General features: G+C 38.7%; 1 protein-coding gene across 2 annotated transcripts; it reads left to right on the forward strand.

Annotated features, from left to right (window-relative positions):
• The first annotated feature begins 61 nt into the window (after positions 1-61).
• On the forward strand, positions 62-21364 carry BTF3L4 (basic transcription factor 3 like 4). Of its 2 annotated transcripts, none has more exons than XM_053576485.1 (6): positions 62-198; positions 4140-4206; positions 7782-7895; positions 16616-16817; positions 19038-19097; positions 19632-21364. In XM_053576485.1, exons 2-6 carry the CDS (start codon positions 4153-4155, stop codon positions 19676-19678), a joined length of 477 nt encoding a protein of 158 aa, XP_053432460.1. In that variant the 5' UTR covers positions 62-198; positions 4140-4152; the 3' UTR covers positions 19679-21364. The 2 variants fall into 2 exon arrangements, with proteins under 2 accessions (XP_053432460.1, XP_053432459.1); XM_053576484.1 differs by lacking the exon at positions 62-198 and adding an exon at positions 265-400.
• The last annotated feature ends 1067 nt before the right edge of the window (positions 21365-22431 follow it).

Below are 22431 nucleotides of genomic sequence, written 5' to 3' on the forward strand. Positions count from 1 at the left end.
CAAAAAATTTCCATCTTTCCTCCTGGTACTAGTTCAGTCCTATGGTGCGAAGAGTGAAAAGGCATCGGAACAAAAGCACACACCCCTCTTACTAGGTTTCCTACAAATGATAGGCACCGACACAATGGAACGCTGGGCAGACTACAAGCTCCAGGATTGCAGCGCGGCTACGTCCACCTGCCATCATTAGAAACCGAGGTAAGCGCAGAGCAGGCTGGGCTTTGTAGTTCGAGTATACGCTCCCGGGATAGGCCCTCTGGCGAGGGAGAGGCGGGGCTGCCTGGTCACGTGGGTCCCGCTCCCGCCGCCGCCGCCGCCGCCGCCGCCTTTCTCTGTCTTGTCTGAGGCAGCCATCTTGCTCTTGCCGCGTGCTGGTGTTGGAGGACCCTCCCTGCTTCAGGTGAGACCCCCGGCAGTCCCGCCACTCCACGGCCATAGGCCGCTGCGCACGGTCTCCCCCCGCCCTCTTCTGCCGACACCTGCCATCCGCTCGGGCTGCCACTTCCGCCGTGGCGCGGCGAGTGGGGGCGGAGGCGGCTGGCTTGGCCTGTCGGTTACCGGCGGCGCAGCCGGGGGTCGGCACCTGAGGGAAGGTCCCCAGCACCACCGCCCCCTGTGGGTGCGAGCGGGTCCGGGCTGTTGCCGCCCGGATCCAGTCCCCGGAGGCGGTGGGCCCCCCTCCTCTGTCCCGTTACTCGTTGTTCACAGCAGTGTCGTCAGCTTTTGAGCTTGGTACAGCCTATGTGTTGTCATCTCATGGGAGCCTCCCGCTCCACAGATAGGGAAACTGAGGTTAGCACCCCAACGCCGAACTGCGCTGCAGCGCTCTTCACCTTGGAGTGGCCAATTTTGGTTGACAAGTGTGCCTCCCTTTTGAGACATCGCCTTCCAGACCCCCTCACGCTGCCTGATGTTTGCCCGACAGGCTCAGCTGGTGAATGGCGGTTTCCACTTCCGTTCCCACGTTGTTTTCACTTTGCTGTAGCTGTCCCTTCGGGAGTGGCAACAATAGTTGCCAGTTATGGAGTATCTTCTGTGGGCCGTACTCGAGTCTAGTTTCTAACTCTCAGAACAACCCTGTGAAGTTATGGTGTTAAGTCTTTTTTTCTAGTTCGGGAGGACTACAAGTTCAGAGAAGTAAATATCTTTCTGACGCCTTAAGTGGTCTTTCTGATTCCAAAGCCTGTGATTTTCTTAGAGAAACTCCGCATAAAATACTAAGTCGGAACTAAAGATTGAATTTACTTTGGGCTCTGTGTAAACATGGATGTGAAAATGCATATACCACGATGCTTGTAATTTAGACACTATTATTTATTTACACTTTTTTTTTTGAGACAGTCTCACTTTTTCGCCCTCTGTAGAGTGCTATGGTGTCACAGCTCACAGCAACCTCCAGTTCTTGGGCTTAGGCGATTCTCTTGCCTCAGCCTCCAGAGTAGCTGGGACCACAGGTGCCCGCTACAATGCCCGGCTATTTTTTTGTTGCAGTTTGACCAGGGCTGGGTTCGAAACTGCCACCCTCGGTATATGAGGCCAGCGCCCTTTACACCCTTTTTTAAGTCTTCGAGAAGAACTAAATCATGTGGCTTTAAGAAGTTACTTCTGGGGTGGCACCTGTGGCTCAACGAGTAGGGCGCCGGCCCCATATGCCGAAGGTGGTGGGTTCAAACCCAACCCCTGCCAAAAACTGCAACCAAAAAAAAGGAGTTACTGGGCGGCGCCTGTGGCTCAGTGAGTAGGGCGCTGGCCCCATATGCCGAGGGTGGCGGGTTCAAACCCAGCCCCGGCCAAACTGCAACAAAAAAATAGCCGGGCGTTGTGGCGGGCGCCTGTAGTCCCAGCTGCTTGGGAGGCTGAGGCAAGAGACTCGCGTAAGCCCAAGAGTTAGAGGTTGCTGTGAGCTGTGTGACGCCACGGCACTCTACCCGAGGGCAGTATAGTGAGACTCTGTCTCTACAAAAAAAAAAAAAAAAGGAGTTACTTCTCCCTTTTGAGCCTAGAAAAGGACTTCTCCCTTCTGGGCCCTCCCTTCCTAATCTATTAAACTGGGAAAGAAATGTTTTGTTTATAATATATACCTTGCAACTGCTAGTAAGTTTCAAGATGGCCTCATATTAAGACAGAAATGATGGGAACAATACAGTAAAAGTTGACTGAGGAATAGAGAATTAAATCACGTAATCTTTGAGGTCTACTCCACATGCTAAGCTTGGCCTTTCTTCTTTCATAGACTTGAGTCCAATCCTCTTTCCTACTTGAATTGCACACACCCCACCTTGCTAGCAGAGAAAAGACCACACTTCTTCCTCCCCTCCTGCCTTGAGCTTCCAGCCTCCCTAAAATCCTTTTTCTCTGAAATACTACTTGTTCCCAAGATTTCTCAATTCTGTTGTCCTCAACACCTAGAATGGAATCTGTTCGTTCATCCACACACTGATTTAAAGAGCTAATTTAATCCTTTCTTTTTGTTCAAACAAGTCGGGACTCTTTTATGTCTTGACTTGTCAGCCTCCCTCTCTTCTCTTGAGGATTGTTACTTAAAAATGCAGAAGTCCAAAGGGACTCCCTGTGTCCAGTTCTAGTATTTTCACTTACTCCCCTAAGCCCCATTTTTGTAAGAAATTCCTTAAGCTCTTGCCCCCCCCCAACACACACACCTCTATGGCAGGAGGACATTCTTAAGCTCTTCAGTAATTCACTACACCTTCTTGGCCACATTCCTTTGAGAAAAGTGAATATTGATCCTTTTCTCTGGGTGTTTGTGTGTAGAGATTGGAAATTACATGAGCAAATTTAAGCCAGTGGCAGAGCTAAGATAGACACACACCTAAGACTTTGTGTTTTGGACTCTAAACACACTTCCTCCTACAAAAAGTGTTTTTAGCTGCTGGAGCATAGTGATACAGTGCTGAGCAAAGAATGAGGAATCACAAATTCTAAATGTTACTTGGAAACTGGCCTTATTTAGCTTGAAGAAGAAATAATGCAGGTCAATGCCTGATTACAGTCAGAGTACAAAATGGTTAGTAATTATATAGTCTTTGATTCTGTTTTTTTCATGTCTCAAATGAAGAAAACAATATTTTTTATCTGGATGATTATGCATGGGTTAGAGAATTGGCCAGAGAAGGTTTGTTAACAGCCTAGGAGCTCATTCCCTCCCTACTTCCCTTCTCAGCCATGATTTGTTGATCCACAGAACAAGTAAAACAAGACTTTTAAGTTGGCTTTTATTTGTTTATATATGTAGCCTGGAATGTTACGACCCATTCTAAACTTGGGAACTTTTCTTCCTTAGGAATTTCCCTGACCACAGTAGGATTCAAGACTTTATAATGTTACAGTCTTCAAAATCAAGATGAACTTTAAAAAGCTTGTTTTAAGTCTTTCCCCTTTTTCCCAAATTTAGTATTAATGTAGCAGAGATAATGTTTTTGTTGTGCAACGAAGCATTTTATACTGCATGTGACTATCTTGGAAAGTGTGACACTTTCAGGGCAAAGTATTATGCTGACTGTGGAGAGACTGCAGAGGAGCCTAATGTTTGGAAATCTGGTTCTCTTTCCCTATTATTAACACACCATCTGACCTTGAATAGAGGACAAGACTACCTGATATCCTGACAGCTAGACAACCTATTGTTGAATTGCTTCTTTGTTCAGTTTTTTTTTCTTGTTATCTTTGTGGTTTATAAGAAATATAAAATGTGATTTAAAAGAAAAAAATCTACTTGAAGATGTTGCTAATAACATTTGGTAACAGCTCTCTGCTATAAAAATCTTTGGAGGAAAAAATTGGCTTGAATACAGAGATTTCATAATTGGTTAGGTTTAACTGAATGCCAAAGGACAGAATTATCTTTTAAGGAGGGATCTTCAAATAGTTGACTTTGAATCCCATTCTATTTTCTGTTTGTGTATTTGACTCACTCGTGGTAATTTATTTTGATTTTTTAATATCTGGTTTATGAAGCTAGAACAAGCTATTGATATTTATTAAGAATATAGGCAGTATTAATATGATCATGATGTCAGTGCACACTGCAAGCTCAGTGAACCAGAAGGTACTGTTTGCATAAACAGTTTTTTACTTTTGGTAAAACAGTGACTTTAACAAATCTATTTTTCCCCCCCTAGATTTACCAACAGCATGAATCAAGAAAAGTTAGCCAAACTTCAGGCTCAGGTCCGGATAGGGGGCAAGGTGAGTGTGGCATAAGAAAAATTGGTAGGAGAATGTATGGTTACCAGATAGTATTATTTTGGATTTGTGGTCATTGAAAATCTAAAATCTTTTCAATAATCAAAATCAAACCACATTCCAATTTGAAAAATAATTTTTCTAGGTCTAAAATAGGTACCTAGAAGACTTTTCTCTCTGATAGTACAATGGAAATAGCCACCCTTGTTTGAATCCTAACTCTTAACATCTGCTAGTTGTGTGACATGAACAAGTTACCCAACCTCGTTAAGCTTCCATTTTCTGATTTGCAAAAGAGAAATAATCCTAAATAAGATGCTCCTAAAGATTAGGGTAATATTTATAAAATGCCTAACATGGTGTCTGGCACAAAGTAGATGCTTAATAAAAGATAGCTGTCATTATGTCAGACTCAACTGTAAGGCATACCAAATGTTAACATTACCTATTATTAAATGAATAAACCTACTTATGCAGTTAGGTTTATAAGATGTTTAACTGGAGACACTCAAGCTATTTGTACATTTTGTTCATTGCCAGGTTTTCCTCCCAAATTCCTACCGTGTTGGTGAATATGAACATGAGATTTCTTATTCTGTGTACTTTAATGCCTAATGAAGTGCTAATACTGAACATCAAAAATCTTTGATTCTCTTCAGCTGTAAGTCCCAAAATCAAGGAGAATATTCTATCGTTATCTCTGCCCAATACAATCTTTGCAAAAGGGAAAGAGAGGATATTACTTAACTTGGAGTTGAGGAAAGGGTAGATAGGATACTACTTTATGTTGTACACCCCACTGTGTCAGTCACATTGGTGATAACCACAGCCCCAAGGGCTGGACAGGAGAGAAGGAAGGGAAGAAGTGACTAGTACTTTCTCATTCTTTCTTTTTTATTTTTTTTATTATTTTTTTTTTTTGTAGAGACAGAGTCTCACTTTATCGCCCTTGGTAGAGTGCCGTGGCCTCACACAGCTCACAGCAACCTCCAACTCCTGGGCTTAGGCCATTCTTTTGCCTCAGCTTCCCTAGTAGCTAGGACTACAGGCGCCCACCACAACGCCTAGCTATTTTTTGTTGTTGCAATTTGGCCTGGGCTGGGTTTGAACCCGCCACCCTTGGTATATGGGGCCGGCGCCCTACCCACTGGCCACAGGCGCCACCCACTTTCTCATTCTTTCATAGTGATACAGTTATATGACTCTGGAGTCACATTAACCACTCATGTAACCACAGTAGTCACATTGTAGCATCAAGTGTGATGTAATGTACCAATGCAAGCACTGGGGATATTCAAGAACAATGGAATATACCTTAAAGAGCTTGATGCAATATATCACTTTAAAATATTATCTATTTTAAACCAGTGGTAACGTGCATTCATTTATCCGTTCTTTGAGCACAAGTCAAGGTCTCCTGCTCTTGACATACCTCTACTTGGAAGAGAGACGTTTCTGCAGTTACAGTGCAGAATAGTGTTATGATGAAGTACAAGGTGTCCTTGCCTTACCATTAGGCAGATAGGTGAGACATTTCCTAGAGGTAGGGTGTAAAAGGAATTGTCATTCCCACACATGCAAAAGGTCATAGGGTGCTGAGATAACACAGTACTTAATGGGATGGCTCGTTCCTAGAGTATACAGAATGGCAGGAAATTAACCAGGTAGTTTGCGGTTCCATCATAGTTTCATATGCCATACTAAGGAGCTTGTGATTTTATCCTTATAGGCGTAGGCATTGGGCAGCTCTTGAAGGATTTTAAGAAAGGGCATTGAGAGCCATTTTAGAAAGGTAACTTCTGGCATTGTGGAAAATGGAATGAAATAGAGGTTTAATGTAGACAATAATTGAGAGGCTGTTGCTTTATATGTGGGACACAAATTTAGGGATTGAGATTGACATGGTTTAATGCCTGATGGGCCATAGAGGGTGAAAAGCATGGAGAAGAGTCCTGGATGACCCCCAGATTTCTGGTACCACCAGCTATAAAACTTAGGAATTAGAGAAAAAATAGATAGGTAGACTGAAAAGCTTTTGGGCATGGTGAATTTGAGATGCTTCAAGTTCGTTGGGAGTTGTATCCAGCAAACAGCTGAGTTATTCCTGTGTCAGGAATGCTTCACAAATAAATGACCATGTGTGCAAATAGTTATCCTTTAGCATAGCCTCTGCTGCCAGCTCTCTTCCACTCCCAGCACAATTGCTGAGATGAAAGCCCCTGCCTCCCTTCTAGAAGCCTAATTCCCTGAGTTCTACTTCAGGAGCTACCTGAGTAGAAACCACTATTCCTTTGTTCTTATTCCTACCAGTCTCAGGAAGATTTAATCCTCGAGACTTTAGGCTGCTTTTGGTAGTGTTTCAGCTATGTTTTAGGTTACATTTTTATAAATTGGTTCAGAAATTTAATCCATTACTTTAAATAGTTTTTCAATGGGGAAAAACATTTAGAGTTTCAAAGTATTAATTTAGAAATGAACTTTTCAATCTCAGTAAATAACAATAATTTTCAACCTATTTGCTCAGGCCAAAATGCTAAGCATCATCTTAGATTCCTCTTTTCCTCACATCCTACATTTAATTTGCCAATGAGTCATGTTGTCTCTTGTTAAGAATCTCACCTGAACTCTCACCATCTCCACGGTCATAGCCCTCATCTCTGACAGGACTGCGTTTTCACATAGCAACCTCAGTCATAAACAAATCAGATCAAGTCACTCCCTTGCTTAAAACCTTCCATTGCTGCTTATTGCAATTAAAATAAAATCCAACTCCTGCCCTTGGTATTCTAGGCTACATGATCTGGCCCCTTGCCTATTTTTCTGATTTCATCTTCTTCCTTTCCCATTGTTCACTCTGCTCTAGCCATACTGGCTCATTTTCTCAGTCTAGAAAGACAAATTCAATCTTGCTTTATTCTGCTTGGATCTCTCTTCCCTTGGTTGTGGGTCTCAGCCTTGTCAAAGGGCCTTCCTTGGACATTCTAATAAAGTAATACATTGCTCCTAACTAGTTGCTTACTGTTTTAATAGTACTTATCCTATTTGAAATTATTTTATGTTTTTTGACTTCTTCCTCTGACTGTAATGTATTTTCCTTAAAGTACGAACTTGGTCGTATTCATTCCTAGTTGAATTCAGACTCTAGAACACATACTACTAGGCATTTACTTCTCAATTATATCGTAATTCCCAAAATTTCAGAATATCTTTGAACTTTATTGGCAGGAGATGGTAGGTACTGTAAGAAAACATTCCTTGTAATGTTTGAAAATTGTTATAAAGTACACTAAATTGTTTCAAAGTTATAAATTGAAGTTATAAATTATGTCTTATTAGCAAGCAGTGTTTTGTGTTGAAGTGATAAAGGCTAGATGATAGATAAGAAAAAGAATCGACTAGAACTAACCTTCAAAAGTCTGGGTTAGGCTAACCTCTGAGTAATCTCACTAGTCATTACTTGTTTATAGTAATCAAGTTTTTTATGTGGGTTTTAGTTAGATTATTGTGATGGATGGGAAAATGTGAATGCAATTGCTGGATGCCAGAAATGCTAACCACTCTGTTTGGTTATTTTTCAGGGTACAGCTCGCAGAAAGAAGAAGGTGGTACATAGAACAGCTACAGCTGATGACAAAAAGCTTCAGAGTTCTCTTAAAAAACTGGCTGTGAACAATATAGCTGGTATTGAAGAGGTATGATCACTTTGTAAATTGTTAAATTATATGGGTAAATATCACAGGCACGAATAATTGTCTAGACTTTACAAATGTAAAATATTACCTTAGAAGAATCTTTGATATTGTCATTCAGATGTCTTGGAAGGACTGTAGCTAAATTTGCTTTTTATATGAAATTGAGTAGTTGTCAAAAAAATAATTTTAGTAGGCAGTCAAGGATTTTTGTTATATTTTTCAGACATATTTGTATATATAACAAAATTTTACAACTGCTCTTGAATTTTAATGTAAAATAATATAGAAGTAAACTCTGAGATTTTTTTTCAAATAAGGTAGACTTTAAAAATAAGAGAGAGAGATAAGGTCTCACTTTTGTGCCCAGGCAAGAGTACAGTGGCTTGATCAGAGCTCACTGTACCTAAATTCCTGGACTCAAGGGATCTTTAGCCTCCCAAACAGCTAGAACTGCTAGCATGTGCCACCATGCATGGCTAATTTTATTTATTTATTTTTTTAAGAGATAAGGTCTTGCTGTGTTGCCCAGGCTGGTCTCAGACTCCTAGGCTTAGGTGAACCTCTCACCTCAGTCTCTTAAAGTGCTAGGATTATAGGGGTGAGCCATTGCCCCCAGCCTAAATAAGGCATACGTTTTTACTATAAGGGGACCTTTCTGCAAAGTCTTTGTTATTACCTCATCCGAAAGACTCTAGCAATAGCTTTATAAGAATTGGATTTCTTATTACAACTCTTTTAAAAATTATTGCTTAATTTTTTTAAGTCATTTTGTTTTGTCAAAACAGAGTTTCAGAAAATAGCCTGTTGCCCAGGCTAGAGTGCAGTGGGATCATCCTAACTCACATCAACTTCAAACTCCTGGGTTCAAGCAATCCTATCTCAGCTTCTCAAGAAGCTGGGACTATAGGTGCTTGTCAGAACACCCAGCTGATTTTTCTATATTTAGTAGAAACAGGGTCTCAATCTTACTCAGGCTGATTGTGAACTACTGAGCTCGAGCAGTCCTCCTGCCTCAGCCTCCTAGAGTGCTAGGATTGCAGGCATGAGCCACTATGCCTGACCAAAGTCAGTTTTTCTTTTAGTCATCATTTCAACATATTTGCCCCTAAAGCACCAAATGTGGAAAACATTTTTATTATCATTTTTAATTAAGTCAGCTTATTGTATTTTGATGATACTAATTTTTCTCAAACTACGAAACCAAAGGTTAATGTTATTCCAATGTTATTCCAAAATATATAAAAGCACTCAGAAAAATATGTGTATAAAGTAACTAATTTCAAGACTAATTTCAAGACTCAAGGAAAATTAAAATAACATCAATTACTTGTGAATGTGCCATCTAGATCCTTCTCTCCTTGATGATTCCATTTCAGCTAGTAACCAATGTTTACCTTTTCATTGCCATAAGTTAAATTTAATTATGTCATTACACTGTGTGGCACCACCTCACGGTTTTTAATAGGTTAGTAATGCAAATGTGCTATAAACATGAATCAGAAATAACGTAGAGGTGAGGATCATTAAAAAGAAATAGAAAGAGTACCAAAGAAAAGGCAGTGAAATCGCAAAGTGCCTCATTTTCCTTCCACATCCATATATGAGTGAATAAAATTAGTATAACATATTTGTACTTTCAAAATCAGTGTGCTGGTAAAATAATAGAAAATATAAGCCACATGCATCTTTGCCTTCTGGCTTGATGTGACTGCTTTCCTACTGTAATAAAGATTAGAACTTCGGCTGGGTATAGCAGCTTGTGCCTGTAATCCCAGCACTTTGAAAGGCTAAGGCAGAAGGATCGCTTAAGGCCAAGAGTTTAAGACCAGCCTGGGCAACAACATAGGAAGACCCTATCTCTACAAAAAATTAGTTAGACTTGGTGGTACATACTTAAAGGCCTAGCTACTTGGGTAGCTAAGGTGGGAAAATCATTGGAGCCCAAGAGTTTGGGGTTACAGTGGGCCGTGATTAATGGTGCCACTGCACTACAACCTGGGTAACAAAGTGAGACCTGGGTAACAAAGGGGAAAAAAAAAGATTATAATTTCATTTGTAAGTCTTGAAATTAGTTACTTTATACACATATTTTTCTGAGTGCTTTTATATATTTTCTTTTTTTATTTTATTTTATTTATTTATTTTTTATTTTTTTTATTGTTGGGGATTCGTTGAGGATACAATAAGCCAGGTTACATTGATTGCAGTTGTTAGGCAAAGTCCCTCTTGCAATCATGTCTTGCTGCTTTTATATATTTTCATTGACCTAAAATCATTTTTAGAGCAATCGATTCCTTAATCTTGTGTAAACTTTAGAATAAATAAATTTAAGTCCCTTCAAAACTCTTTTTAAAAATGCAAAACTTGAAAAAATGAGTAAGTTGCAATAATGGACGTGAGTTTTAATAATGTTAAACTTAACCTATTTGTAAATGTTTATGCAATTTTATACCTTCGTCTACCTTTCTACCCTTCAACTCCTCTGCCCCCAACCTCAGCATTTCTGGCCTCAAGTTACCCTCCTGCCTCAGCCTTCCAAAGTGCTGGGATTGCAGATGTGAGCCACTGCGTGCCCGGCCTCCTTTTTCAGGTCTTAATGGAGGTGTCATTTCCTCCCAAAAGCCTTCCTGTAGCACCCTTCCACAACGTTTATGCAGAGAATGGTTAGGTGCCTTTCCCTCTACAGGGCCCTGTATTTGCTTTCACTATAGCACTTATTAAACTGTATGGTGAATTTTTGTTTTAATTGCCACTGCAATTCTAACTTTTTGAGGAGTCATAGTTGCTAAAACATCACAGAGAATTTGTGCTACATAATTGGCTAGCTGCTTCCCTGCCCTCCCCCCACCCCGTGTTCGTTGTCTTCCAACCCTCATAGACTAGTTGTACAGGGAAAATATACACAAAGTAGTTAACAATGCAAGGTAGCAACTATAAAATAACTTCTGAATATTTAAACCTAAGATAGAAAGGAGTTCTACTTTTTTTCTTCTTTCTTTTTTCTAAAATTGATTTTTTGAGAACCAAGATATTTGTACTTCATATAACTCTTTGCAGATCTAAAATGTTTCTGTTGGCCAAACGTGGTGGCTCACATCTGTAATCCTAGAACTGTAGGAAGCCAAGATGATAAGATCCCTTGAGCTCAGAGACCAACCTGAGCAAGAGTAAGACCCCCATCTCCACTAAAAATAGAAAACAACTAGCTGGGTGTGGTGGTACACTTTTGTAGTCCCAACTACTTAAGAGGCTGAGGCCAGAGGATCACTTGAACCTAGGAGTTTGAGGTTTCTGTGAGCTAGGGCATTCTAGCCTGGGCAACAGAGTCAGACTCTGTCTCAAAATAAATAAATAAAATGTTTCTGTTTAGAAGTATTTAATATGCTGCATATAACCTGCTTGCTCACTTTTTTATGGATTTGGGGTTAAAAACAAACTTCTTAACAGGGGAAAAACCAAGCCTCTGCATTAAATGTATGTAAGAAAAAATAGTATATGGCTTCCAGAAACAGATATGAAAATATACATATGTGTGTCTTAGAGGGAAAGAAGCATTAATTACAGTTTTGTTATTTTTACTCTGGGATGTGTTAAAGTTGTTACAAAGTGCTAAACTCTGGAATGTACTATCTTGTTTTTTGGCAGTTCGTATTAAGTGTTAAAAACTCGAAAAGAAGAGACACCATTGTCATTGTTGTAGAACAAAAATAATATTATGGTGCTTTCTTACTTAGACCTTCAAAGCATGAAACAAGTAGAAAGTAGTCAGTTTGGGGAATGAAGAATAGGGAAATCGGTGGTGGATTTCAGAACTCAAGGAATGCACTTTTGCCAAACAAAATTCTTATTTTACAGGCTGTCAGTATTAGTGACACTTTTTTTTAACTTCCAAAGCTTAATTTATATCCTCTTCAAAAACATTAAAAACTGAGAGACTATTTGGATTAAGTTTCTGGTTTTTCATGTATTCATAAGTTTATTGATTTGGTATAATAAATTATATGTGGGTTTTTTTTAACATGCTACCAAAGACAGAAAAATCCAAAGCTGTCAAAAAGTAAGGTGTAGGAGCACACCAGACTATTTCATACAAAGGTCAAGTAAATAATCAGGTTTTGGGAAGGAATTCTTAGTCAAGCTCGCAGATTCTAATCCACCACCAAATTTCTAAAACTGTTGTATGACATTTGAAGATACTTGAAGGTACTTCTTGTCTGGTTATCTACTTGAGTATAGTGACTGTGCTGGCACCTTTCTTCCCCTGATAACACGTGTCTGTTGAAAATAGGATCGCTTCCATTTCTTAGAAACAATTGATTTTAACTGATTTATTTGGTAAGAAGCGTCCAAAAAAGCACTAATTCAGATGCCCTATTTATTCAAATTGCTTCCTGAAGTTTTATATTCAGAGGATAGTTTCTGTGTTATTTGGGGTCTAAGTCTACCTCTTTGAAACCAGGCATAATAATCTCTGTACTTTTTTAGCTTAATCTGCTTTGCTGTAATACATTTATTATCATTATTATTGGTGTATAATGGTTACTTATTAACCAAATAGTCTGTTTTTAGTAGATTGTAAGAGTTTTGACAGCAAGGATCATGTTCATTCATTGTTTATATTTTTGTTTCCCATGATGAATTTGTTTGGGGCCTATTAAATTTTAGTGATACAGATTATTCCAGGTGGAATTGTTCTACAAGAAGTTTCCTGTAGGGAGCCAGGAATGGAAATTTTATAATTGTGCATCTAAGTTTTACTTTTTTTGTTTTCCTCTTCCTGGTTCTTATTACATTTCCTAAACTAGTTGTGTAGAAGGAGGACCTGAAGTTATTGGTAGACTCTTCCCACAGTTCCTTCTTCATCCAACTAGGTGCCCATAAGTTGACACCTCTGGGTCCAGGAGAGTAAAAGGGAAGTACTGTGTCCATTCGCCTTATCATTCCTTAATTTCTCTCTTAGGGTCTTATGCTTTTGACTTTTTGTTTTGTTTTTTTTATTGTAGTAAAATACATATAACACAAAATTTGCCATCTTAACCATTTTTTAAGTGTACAGTTCAGTGGTATTAATTATACTCACAGTGTTGGGCAACCATTACCACCATCCACTTTCAGAACTTTTTCATCTTCCCTCACTGATCCTCTATTCATTGAACAAGAACTTCTTGTTCTTTTCTCCCTCACCCCCTGGCAACCTCCAGTCTATTTTCTATTCTATGGATTTGCCTATTTAAGATAAGTTCACATAAGTAAAATCATGCAACATTTGTCCTTTTGTGTCTGGTTTGCATTTAACTAGCTATTTGTCCTTGAGTATGTTTCTTAGCCAAGAACTCTTGTCTTCAGTATTTATTCCTGGAGAATAAAGGATTTGAACTGCAAGACCTTTGGGTTCAATAACTATATAGCCTTAAATTTTTTTAAATAATACTGATTACAATTTTTTTTGTGTATAAATGACCATAAATCAAAAATATCTCAAATTGGGCCGGGCATGCTGGCTTACGCTTGTATGTAATTCTAGCACTCTGGGAGGCCGAGGTGGGTGGATTGCTTGAGCTCATGGGTTTAAGACCAGCTTGAGCCAGAACAACACTCCGTCTCTACTAAAAATACAAAAAATTGAGGCAAGAGGATCGCTTGAACCCAAGAGTTGGAGGTTGCTGTGAGCTATGATGTCGCCATGGCACTCTATCCAGGGTGACAGCTTGAGATTCTCAAAAAAAAAATCTCAAATTGTAATATTTGAGACTCTTTGTAACTAGAAATATTATAAAAACCTTTTATTAAACCATTTTTTAATATCTTTCTTTATTCTTTTTTTTCATAGTGACTTCATTGTTTTATAGTAAGATTACCCCATATCACAAAGTCCCCTCTTTATTTTATTTTTTTTTTCCCATGCTAAAATTACTTGAGTCTAGCCTAGATCCAGAGCAGGATCCCATTTCATATCTACTGTTATCCTTCTCAAACCCTTCCTCTAGCAGAGTTCAGCCACTTTAACCTTGAACTTTTTTACCAAAACTATATACCAAAACTATAATTATCTTCAGAAGTATATAATTTATCTTTCCTAAAGTTAATGTAAAGTAACTCACAGTACCATTTGTTTATAACAGCTGTATTAAATGCTTATTGTGTGTGATTATACTTAATAGATCCTTACTATAAAACTGAGAGAAGGAAAGATATAGAACTGAAGTAGTGATTTTTATCAGAAAAAACTGGGAATTCATTTGTGGGTTTTAGTTATAATTTTTCCAGGGATTAGCCTTTATTTTCTCCTTGTTCCAGGTCTGGCCTGAAATTTAGAAGCCCCTTTCTTCCCCCTTTCTGGTGCTGTCAGTAGTGATGGTCACCTCTGAGGAAGAAAAGCCCATTCCCCACTGACAATGGAGAACACTCAGCATCCTCTGCTTGATTGTGAGGAGGGCAGTTTTTGGATGGAACAGGAAATGCTTCTAAAGTAGCTAAGAGTTAACTCTCCTAATCTTTTTACATAATAAGCATGTTACCACCAAGGTAACTTACCCAGTGGAATCAACTACACAGTAGAATCACATTATTTACACATTTAACTTACACAAATTCATCTCTACCAAAAAACCAGAAAATATATGAGTGAAAGAGATAAATAATTTAAATAGCATGTGTTCAACTTTTCAGTAAATCCCAAGGAATAGGTGAAATCAAATCTGAAATAGTTCATACTAGTGAAAGGTAATAGAAAAAAGGTGGGGCGGTGCCTGTGGCTCAGTGAGTAGGGCGCCGGCCCCATATACCGAGGGTGGCGGGTTCAAACCCGGCCCCGGCCAAACTGCAACCAAAAAAAAAAAAAAAATAGCCGGGCGTTGTGGCGGGTGCCTGTAGTCCCAGCTACTCGGGAGGCTGAGGCAAGAGAATCGCTTAAGCCCAGGAGTTGGAGGTTGCTGTGAGCTGTGTGAGGCCACAGCACTCTACCGAGGGCCATAAAGTGAGACTCTGTCTCTACAAAAAAAAAAAAAAAGAAAAAAGGTGAGGGTGATTTTAAAGGTTTCCTAGTCAGAGGTAAAGCATGTTGAAATAGGAAGGGAAGTGGATTTTTTTTTTTTTTTTTCAGTTTCTGGCCGGGGCTGGGTTTGAACCCGCCACCTCTGGCATATGGGGCCGGTGCCCTACTCCTTTGAGCCACAGGCACTGCCCAGGGAAGTGGATTTTTTAACAGGGTTTATTGAAGATTGTGGAGAAGATAACCTTAAGAATTAGAGGAACTGACAAAATCTCCTATAAAGAGTGACATGATGAGAACAAGTTGAAATTTTTGTAATTTATCAAGTGTTACAAGAAGTGAGATACCTGGTTCATTAAATTTCTCAGTGTTCTTCATGGTTTTTCAGTGTTTTGTGTTTTTTTTTAGGACACATTAAAATTTGCTTTAATACTTCTTTGGGGAAAAAAATAATCACACTTTTAGTGAATGAAAGAAAAAGATTTTTACAGTAGCAGTAGGCTATTATTTTTATCTACCATGCCGTGAATTCATAAGGAAGAGGTTCCGGTAGCTCAAGGAGGCACCTTGCCGTTGAATGTGTCAAAGTACTGATTGACTTTTGAATTCATGAGAAATAGGTTCCAGCATCTTACATCACGTTACATGGGGCCTATTGGTTATCCTGTGTGCTATGCTGTACACCTATTATGCCATGAGCTCATGGGGAATAAATAGGTTCTAGCACCTAAAAACATGGGTCCACTGGTATGCCTGTGTGCTGTGTTATATGCTTATTATGCCATGAATTCATAGGGAATGGGTTCCAGGAGCTCAGGCTCCTTTCCGTTGGTTCTCACAAAGTGGGCTTCTCTGGGTGGCGCAGGCTGGCACTTCAGTTGAACCCAGGTACCTTTCTCTTTGGCTTCCTTCTTTTTCTGATCATTTTCCTTCACATGTTTCAGGAAGCTATCTCGGCTCTTAGAGTGCTTAATGCTCAATATGAACATTAATCCTCTTGGCAAGAATCTTGCCCTTTTTACAAGGATGCCAACAGCATGCTGGGTAACATTGTAGACTCTTCCAGTTTTGCCATGGTAACATTTGTGTGGCATGCCTTTTTGAACAGTACCCTTTCCCTTGATGTCTACAGTATCACCTTTCTTGTAGATTCACATATATGTGGCCAAAGGAACGGCTCCATGTTTTCTAAAAGGCCTAGAGAACATGTATCAGGTGCCTCTCCTCTTTCCCTTTGTGTTTGTCATTTTGGTGAATTACTGAAAGATGGCATCTCTGGCCGAAAAAAAGCTCAGTGGTTATTTTTGCCATGTATTATTTCCCCTTTACAGCCAGTCCCCTAAGTAAGATGCTACCCTACCAAATAGTAATTACATTGATTCTGTTTGATAATATGAATTGAGTCAGATAATGGGCAGTTCCATTAAGAAGCCAGTTCTAGGCTGATAATTTTTTTTTTAATGTGAACATGAACTTCTCTTAGGAGTCTTTGAATTTAAAATCTAGATTATATCACAAAATGACTATTTCTTGACCATCCTAGTAATTTGTGCCATCTATATACTATTGTACTTTATTACTGGGGTCTTTTTCCATCCATGTCCACTGCTTAGCTAATCACTATCTTGACCAAGTAACAAACCATAATTGGTTAAATTGCTTTTTTAAAAAGATACTGTTTTAGTTGTACCTAGCATGTAAAGTATATTTTCCTTCTGTGATCATACAGGTGAACATGATTAAAGATGATGGGACAGTTATTCATTTCAACAATCCCAAAGTCCAAGCTTCCCTCTCTGCTAACACCTTTGCAATTACCGGTCATGCAGAAGCTAAACCAATTACAGAAATGCTTCCTGGAATATTAAGTCAGCTTGGTGCTGACAGCTTAACAAGCCTTAGGAAGTTAGCTGAACAGTTCCCACGGCAAGGTAGGTATTTTTTAATTTTGTACCTCTTTTTCTCCCCACCTTACTTTAAAAACTTAATTTAAAAGATGGGCTAGGCTCGGTGCCTGTGGCTCAAGCGGCTAAGGTGTCAGCCACATATACCTGAGCTGGCAGGTTCGAATCCAGCCCAGGCCTGCCAAACAACAGTGACAGCTGCAACGAAAAGATAGCCAGGCGTTGTGGCAGGCGCCTGTAGTCCCAGCTACTTGGGAGGCGGAGGCAGGAGAATCGCTTGAGCCCAGGAGTTGGAGGTTGCTGTTAGCTGGCAGTTAGCTGTGATGCCATGGCACTCTACCCAGGTGACAGCTTGAGGCTCTGTCTCAAATAAAAAAAAAAAAAAGATGGGCTGGGCAAGTGGCTTATGCGTATAATCTCAAAACTTTAGGTGTCTGAGGCAGGAGGATCTCTTGAAGCCAGGAGTTCAAGACCAGCCTGGGTAACATACTGAGATCCCCATCTCTAAAAAAAAAAAGTGTTTTTAAATTAGCTAGATGTAGTGGCATATACCTGTAGTCCTGGCTACTCAGGAGGTTGAGGGAGGAGGATTGCTCGAGCCCAGGGATTCAAGGTTGCAGTGAGCTGTGATCACATCACTGCACTTCATCCTGAGCAACAGAGTGAGACCTTGTCACTGAATGAATGAATGAATGTCCCATCTTACAATGAATTTGCCTGCATGTAATTATTTTACTTTCTATAAAATCACTTGTATGTTTCATACAATTTTGAGTTTGTTTCTATAGTAATTGTGTAGTACAACATAAAATATTCGGAAACATTTTGGTAGTAATGTCATGAGTTGAGGGGTAATTGCCTAAAATGAAAGTGCCAAGATCTGCAGGCCATAGTTCAGTTAATTTGATATTCATGGTTAATTAATGACAACCAGGAAATACTATTATCAGAGAAGTTCATTTTTATCAAATTTGTAAATTTTTTGTCAAATATGTAGATGTAACAACCATAAGTTCTGAATTTTCAAGATAGTCCTGATTTCTAATATGTGCTACTGCCCCTAAGAAAAAATATATCTCGCCTGTGGCTCGGTGGGTAGGGCGCTGGCCCCATACACCGAGGGTGGCGAGTTCAAACCCAGCCCCGACCAAACTGCAACAAAAAATAGCCAGGTATTGTGGTGGGTGCCATAGTCCCAGCCACTCAGGAGGCTGAGGTAAGAGAATCGCCTAAGCCCAGGAGCTGGAGGTTGCTGTGAGCTGTGACCCTCATGGCACTCTACTGAGGGCAATAAAGTGAGACCCCCAAAAAAAAAAAAAGATATCTCACTGCCTATACTACATGGCTAGCTAGAAATTTCATTACACTAAAAGAAGTGGGGAAAAAACTTGAATATTAATTTTTTATTTGAAGAATATAGCCATCATAAATTTACTGTAATGTCTTTTTACTCAAATTCATGTGTTATTCCATTTTGCATATGAATTTTGCCTTTGCTGCACATTGAAATGTCTACCTACATTGGTATATGTCAAAATTAAAGTTTTGAGGTTTCAGCTCGGCGCCTGTGGCTCAAGCAGGTAGGGCACCAGCCACGTACAACAGAGCTGGTGGGTTCGAATCGAGCCTGGGTCCGCTAAACAACAATGGCAACTACAGCGGGCGCCTGTAGTCCCAGCTACTTGGGAGTCTGAGGCAAGAGAATCACTGAGCCCAGGAGTTCGAGGTTGTTGTGAACTGTGATGCCATGGCACTCTACTGAGGACGACATAGTAAGACTCTGTCTCACAAAAAAAAAAAAAAGTTTTGAGGTTTCAAAGTAACCTCTGAACCATGAGGTGGGCCTGACGCACACAGCATCAAAGAGAATCGGCAGCCATGACCCAGGCCTTTCCCTTGTCATGGCAGTAGAGACTTGTTCACTGTCTACAGCAAATGTATCTTGCTCTGTAAGCCTGTATTTTCTCTTAGTCTATAAACCTTTTTCTTTCTCGATAAATTTTGTATTATGCTTGCCTTAAAAATATAGAAATAAATTAAAATTTAAAAGTTACAAAGTTTTACTGATTGGATTGTTACTTAAGCAAAAATATGAATGGCAATTTAGATTGATAGTATTTAGTTTTTCTGAGCAAATGTATGAAATTTAGACAGGAAAAAAGGATAAACATTTTAAGTATTCTCTTAAAGGTCTTTGTTGTCAATGACTAATATTAAAATATTTATTAAAATAAACTTTTTTTTTAGTCTTGGATAGCAAAGCACCAAAACCAGAAGACATTGATGAGGAAGATGATGACGTTCCAGGTAAATGACATTTTCTTTAATCTTAAGATTTTTAGCATCTCTTTTCACTCACTGCATGGATGACTCGGGCTTTTGTTGATCGAGAGCTCATGAATTTAAATTGATGCACAATGCTGTGTGGATAGGATCTAATGAAGAAGAATAACACTCCCCCCCATTTAGAACTTAGAAATTGTCATACAAAGCTCTGCTGCCTGCATTTGTTAAATTAAAATCACTGTGATCATAAATTTGCATAGTTATTGTTATAACGTTTCTGTGTGAATTATAATTGACATAATGAAAATGCTGTTCACCTTAGTGGTTTGCATAGACTAAAAAGATGAACATTTCCTTAGGATTGCTATTGTAAGCAGATAATTAAACCATTATTAATGAGGTCCTACCAGTTTATTTATTCCTATTGTCCTATATGTTTTTAGGCTAATTCTAATTGTAGTAATTTTGCTTTTTATTTTGGTAAAAAGGAGTTTCATGTGCCTCTTTTTTCCTTTTTTGTATTCTTTGATTCATTTACCTTTTTTTTTCTTCCAGATCTTGTAGAAAACTTTGATGAGGCATCAAAGAATGAAGCTAACTAAAATTTTTTCTGATTTTTGGAAGCTGGCATGGACTAGATTTAACATATCAGCTGTGTGGTTCCAAAGTTTTACAGACACAGAGAACATCACCTGTTACTAGTTCAGTAATATAAATATTTTGTATATTAATAATGCTGTTTGTTCAGCATTTTTCGGTCATTTGATTTTGCATTTTGCACTTCCTCCCAGGATCTGTTCTTTTGGTCAAAATATGAAGTATTGGTAGAGTTTGAGGGTGTTTGGGGGTTTTGATTCTTGGGTTTTTTTTTTTTATTTTTTGTTGGAGTACTTTTGGTGTATGTATGTGTATGTATGTGTGTCAGTATGTATGTATACAGTGGAGAGCAAATTGGAAAACGGTTCTATTTATCCTTCTCCCTTCCCCAGTAGAAATAAAACAAATCTTTACATTTGTTACTTTTTTTCCCCCCCAAAAAATGCATTAACATAATGGAAAGTTGAGTATCTTGGATTTCACATCTGAAAAGATTTTACCATTGTAGGTTTGGTTTTAATTTGTTTAACTATAATATGTTTCATACATTTCTCTGGGTTTAAAATGTCTTGAGATATTTTGCCACCAGCTTCATGCTGGAGTAATGGGTAGCATATCTGTGGTGTGGTTGCCTTAGATTCACTTACCTTGTCAGGCCCATAAGCATTTCTTTTACTAGCTTTCTTCCTAAATGCCTGTTTCCCTCTCCTTTTGGTCTTCAAATGGCCTGGTCAGCCTTTGGTAACATTCTTCCTCATCTTCTACCTAGCTCAAGAAGGATGTTTTCCATATAGAGTTAATCTAGTGCCTAATCTCATTTTGTAAGATTTTGTTCCCTCATCTTGAGAAACAACAACTTCATCTTTAGCATTTTCCACTAATTTTACAGTGTGGTAGATTTCAAACTGGAAAAGCTAGCATGTGCTTGCTAAATAACTTTATGCTAGCCTTACCCTGTATCCTAGCTGTTCTTACTAGCAGGTGCAAAAATGCCTCTTTTTCAGCAAGGTTGACATTGGGAATGTCCTTTTGAATCAGAAGAAAACAGGCCATAGTCTAATCCCTGCAATGGGCATTCTGTGAAATGGTACTGGCCCTCTAGGAGGATTTCCTCAATCACTCTCCAACTCTTGGCCATGAACCTACCTCTGGGTTGGACCTTACTATTGTAGCTGCTCACAATACCCTCCTGCATGCTTAGAATAATGTTTTGGGGGAGCACTGGTAAAACACAGTATTTATTCTTTCACCTCCTTTCAGAGGCCTTGGAGGTAAGTTGCATTCATTCACTCAAGGTTCCTTCTTGCTATCTGATAAAAGCTTGCATTTTGCTCTATCAGCATTTGTTATAGCCAGTGTTTAAGGATAAGATTTAGAAAATCTATTATTTCCTGGCCCATCATCAAACTACAGCTTAACCTTGCAGCATATCACCTTTTATGTCAAGCTAGATATCTTTATTTGATATCTAAGGTGCAAGACCAACAACATCTTGAGAGATGTATAGACATGAAGGCAAAGTTCATGTATTTTTCATCCAAACACCTCAATTTATTTTATAAATTTGTTCATTTTTCCTGTTATGTTTTATATAATATATGGACTTAACAAAATAAAATAACAGTAATAAAATAATAGTACAAAAGAGGAGAATATTTCCTCTTGTGCTTCTCTTATTCTTGTCTACAGAATTTCTTCTTTTGTATTCCTTTTCTGTTCCCCATCCCAGATGAATTTTAGTACAGTCATTGTTTGAAATGTCTCATTTATTGTTATGTCAATAGCTCTACATAGTCTAGTCCAGATTCTGTTCCTCTGAATTGTGGAGCAGAAAGAGAGATACCACTTCAAATGGCTAGGAACAAATAGATAGGCAGTGTAGTTAATGAAAAAAAGAGCCCATGTCTAGAAGTCAGGAGATGTGTGTTCTTGGTCTAGGCTCTGGCGTTAATTATGTGATTGTGGGCAGGTCACCTAAATACTCTAAAATTCATCATTAGTCAAATAAGTTGTTTCTAAATCTAAAGTTTCTTCTGCAGTTCTGTGAACCTCATTTCTGAAAACTTTCAAGGAGGGGATTTTATCATCTGTTCAGAGATATCTATTTTTATCAATAACCATAAAACTTTGTGTATATGCTGCTGCCTCTTTTCCCCTGTTGATGATATTTTAGCTGCTCATCCAGAAGATCTCTGGTCAGTGTTCCCTTTTATCTTGTTGACAATTCTTAATGGCTGGCTTGTCTTTGAGACTGAATTATTCCTGCCTTTAGCAGGGGTAGGTATAGGATAAGAGTATAATTTAAAATTTTGGAAATTATTGTGTTCTTGGCATAAATATGAGTTAAATAGGTTTTTTTTTTAATATATAAAGAACTAATTGCTTACTATGTGGTTTTTACTAAGATTAGGTCATTTTTGCCAAGATAACAATTATAAATCACTTTCTGTGGAAATTGACCTTAAAATTTTAGAATAATTTAAGAAATGTCTGTAGAAAATTGATTCATGGTCTTAATTTTTGTGGTTAGTCCTTTATAAGCTTTCTCTGTTTGGGGCAAGCGCAAAGTAAATGATTGAGCCCTTATATCTATTTTACCCTCATTTTTCCTATTAAGTAATGTTTTAAGAATACATTAAGCACCTTAATTTGTTATCATTAAGAAACTAGTACTTACAGGATTCCATTAAATTCATTGTTATAAGCAACAAGCTTATTATATTCTTGTGAAATACCCATATCTGGGATGTGTTTATTT

The sequence above is a fragment of the Nycticebus coucang genome, chromosome 22 (assembly GCF_027406575.1).
Source record: "Nycticebus coucang isolate mNycCou1 chromosome 22, mNycCou1.pri, whole genome shotgun sequence".
Taxonomy (NCBI): domain Eukaryota; kingdom Metazoa; phylum Chordata; class Mammalia; order Primates; family Lorisidae; genus Nycticebus; species Nycticebus coucang.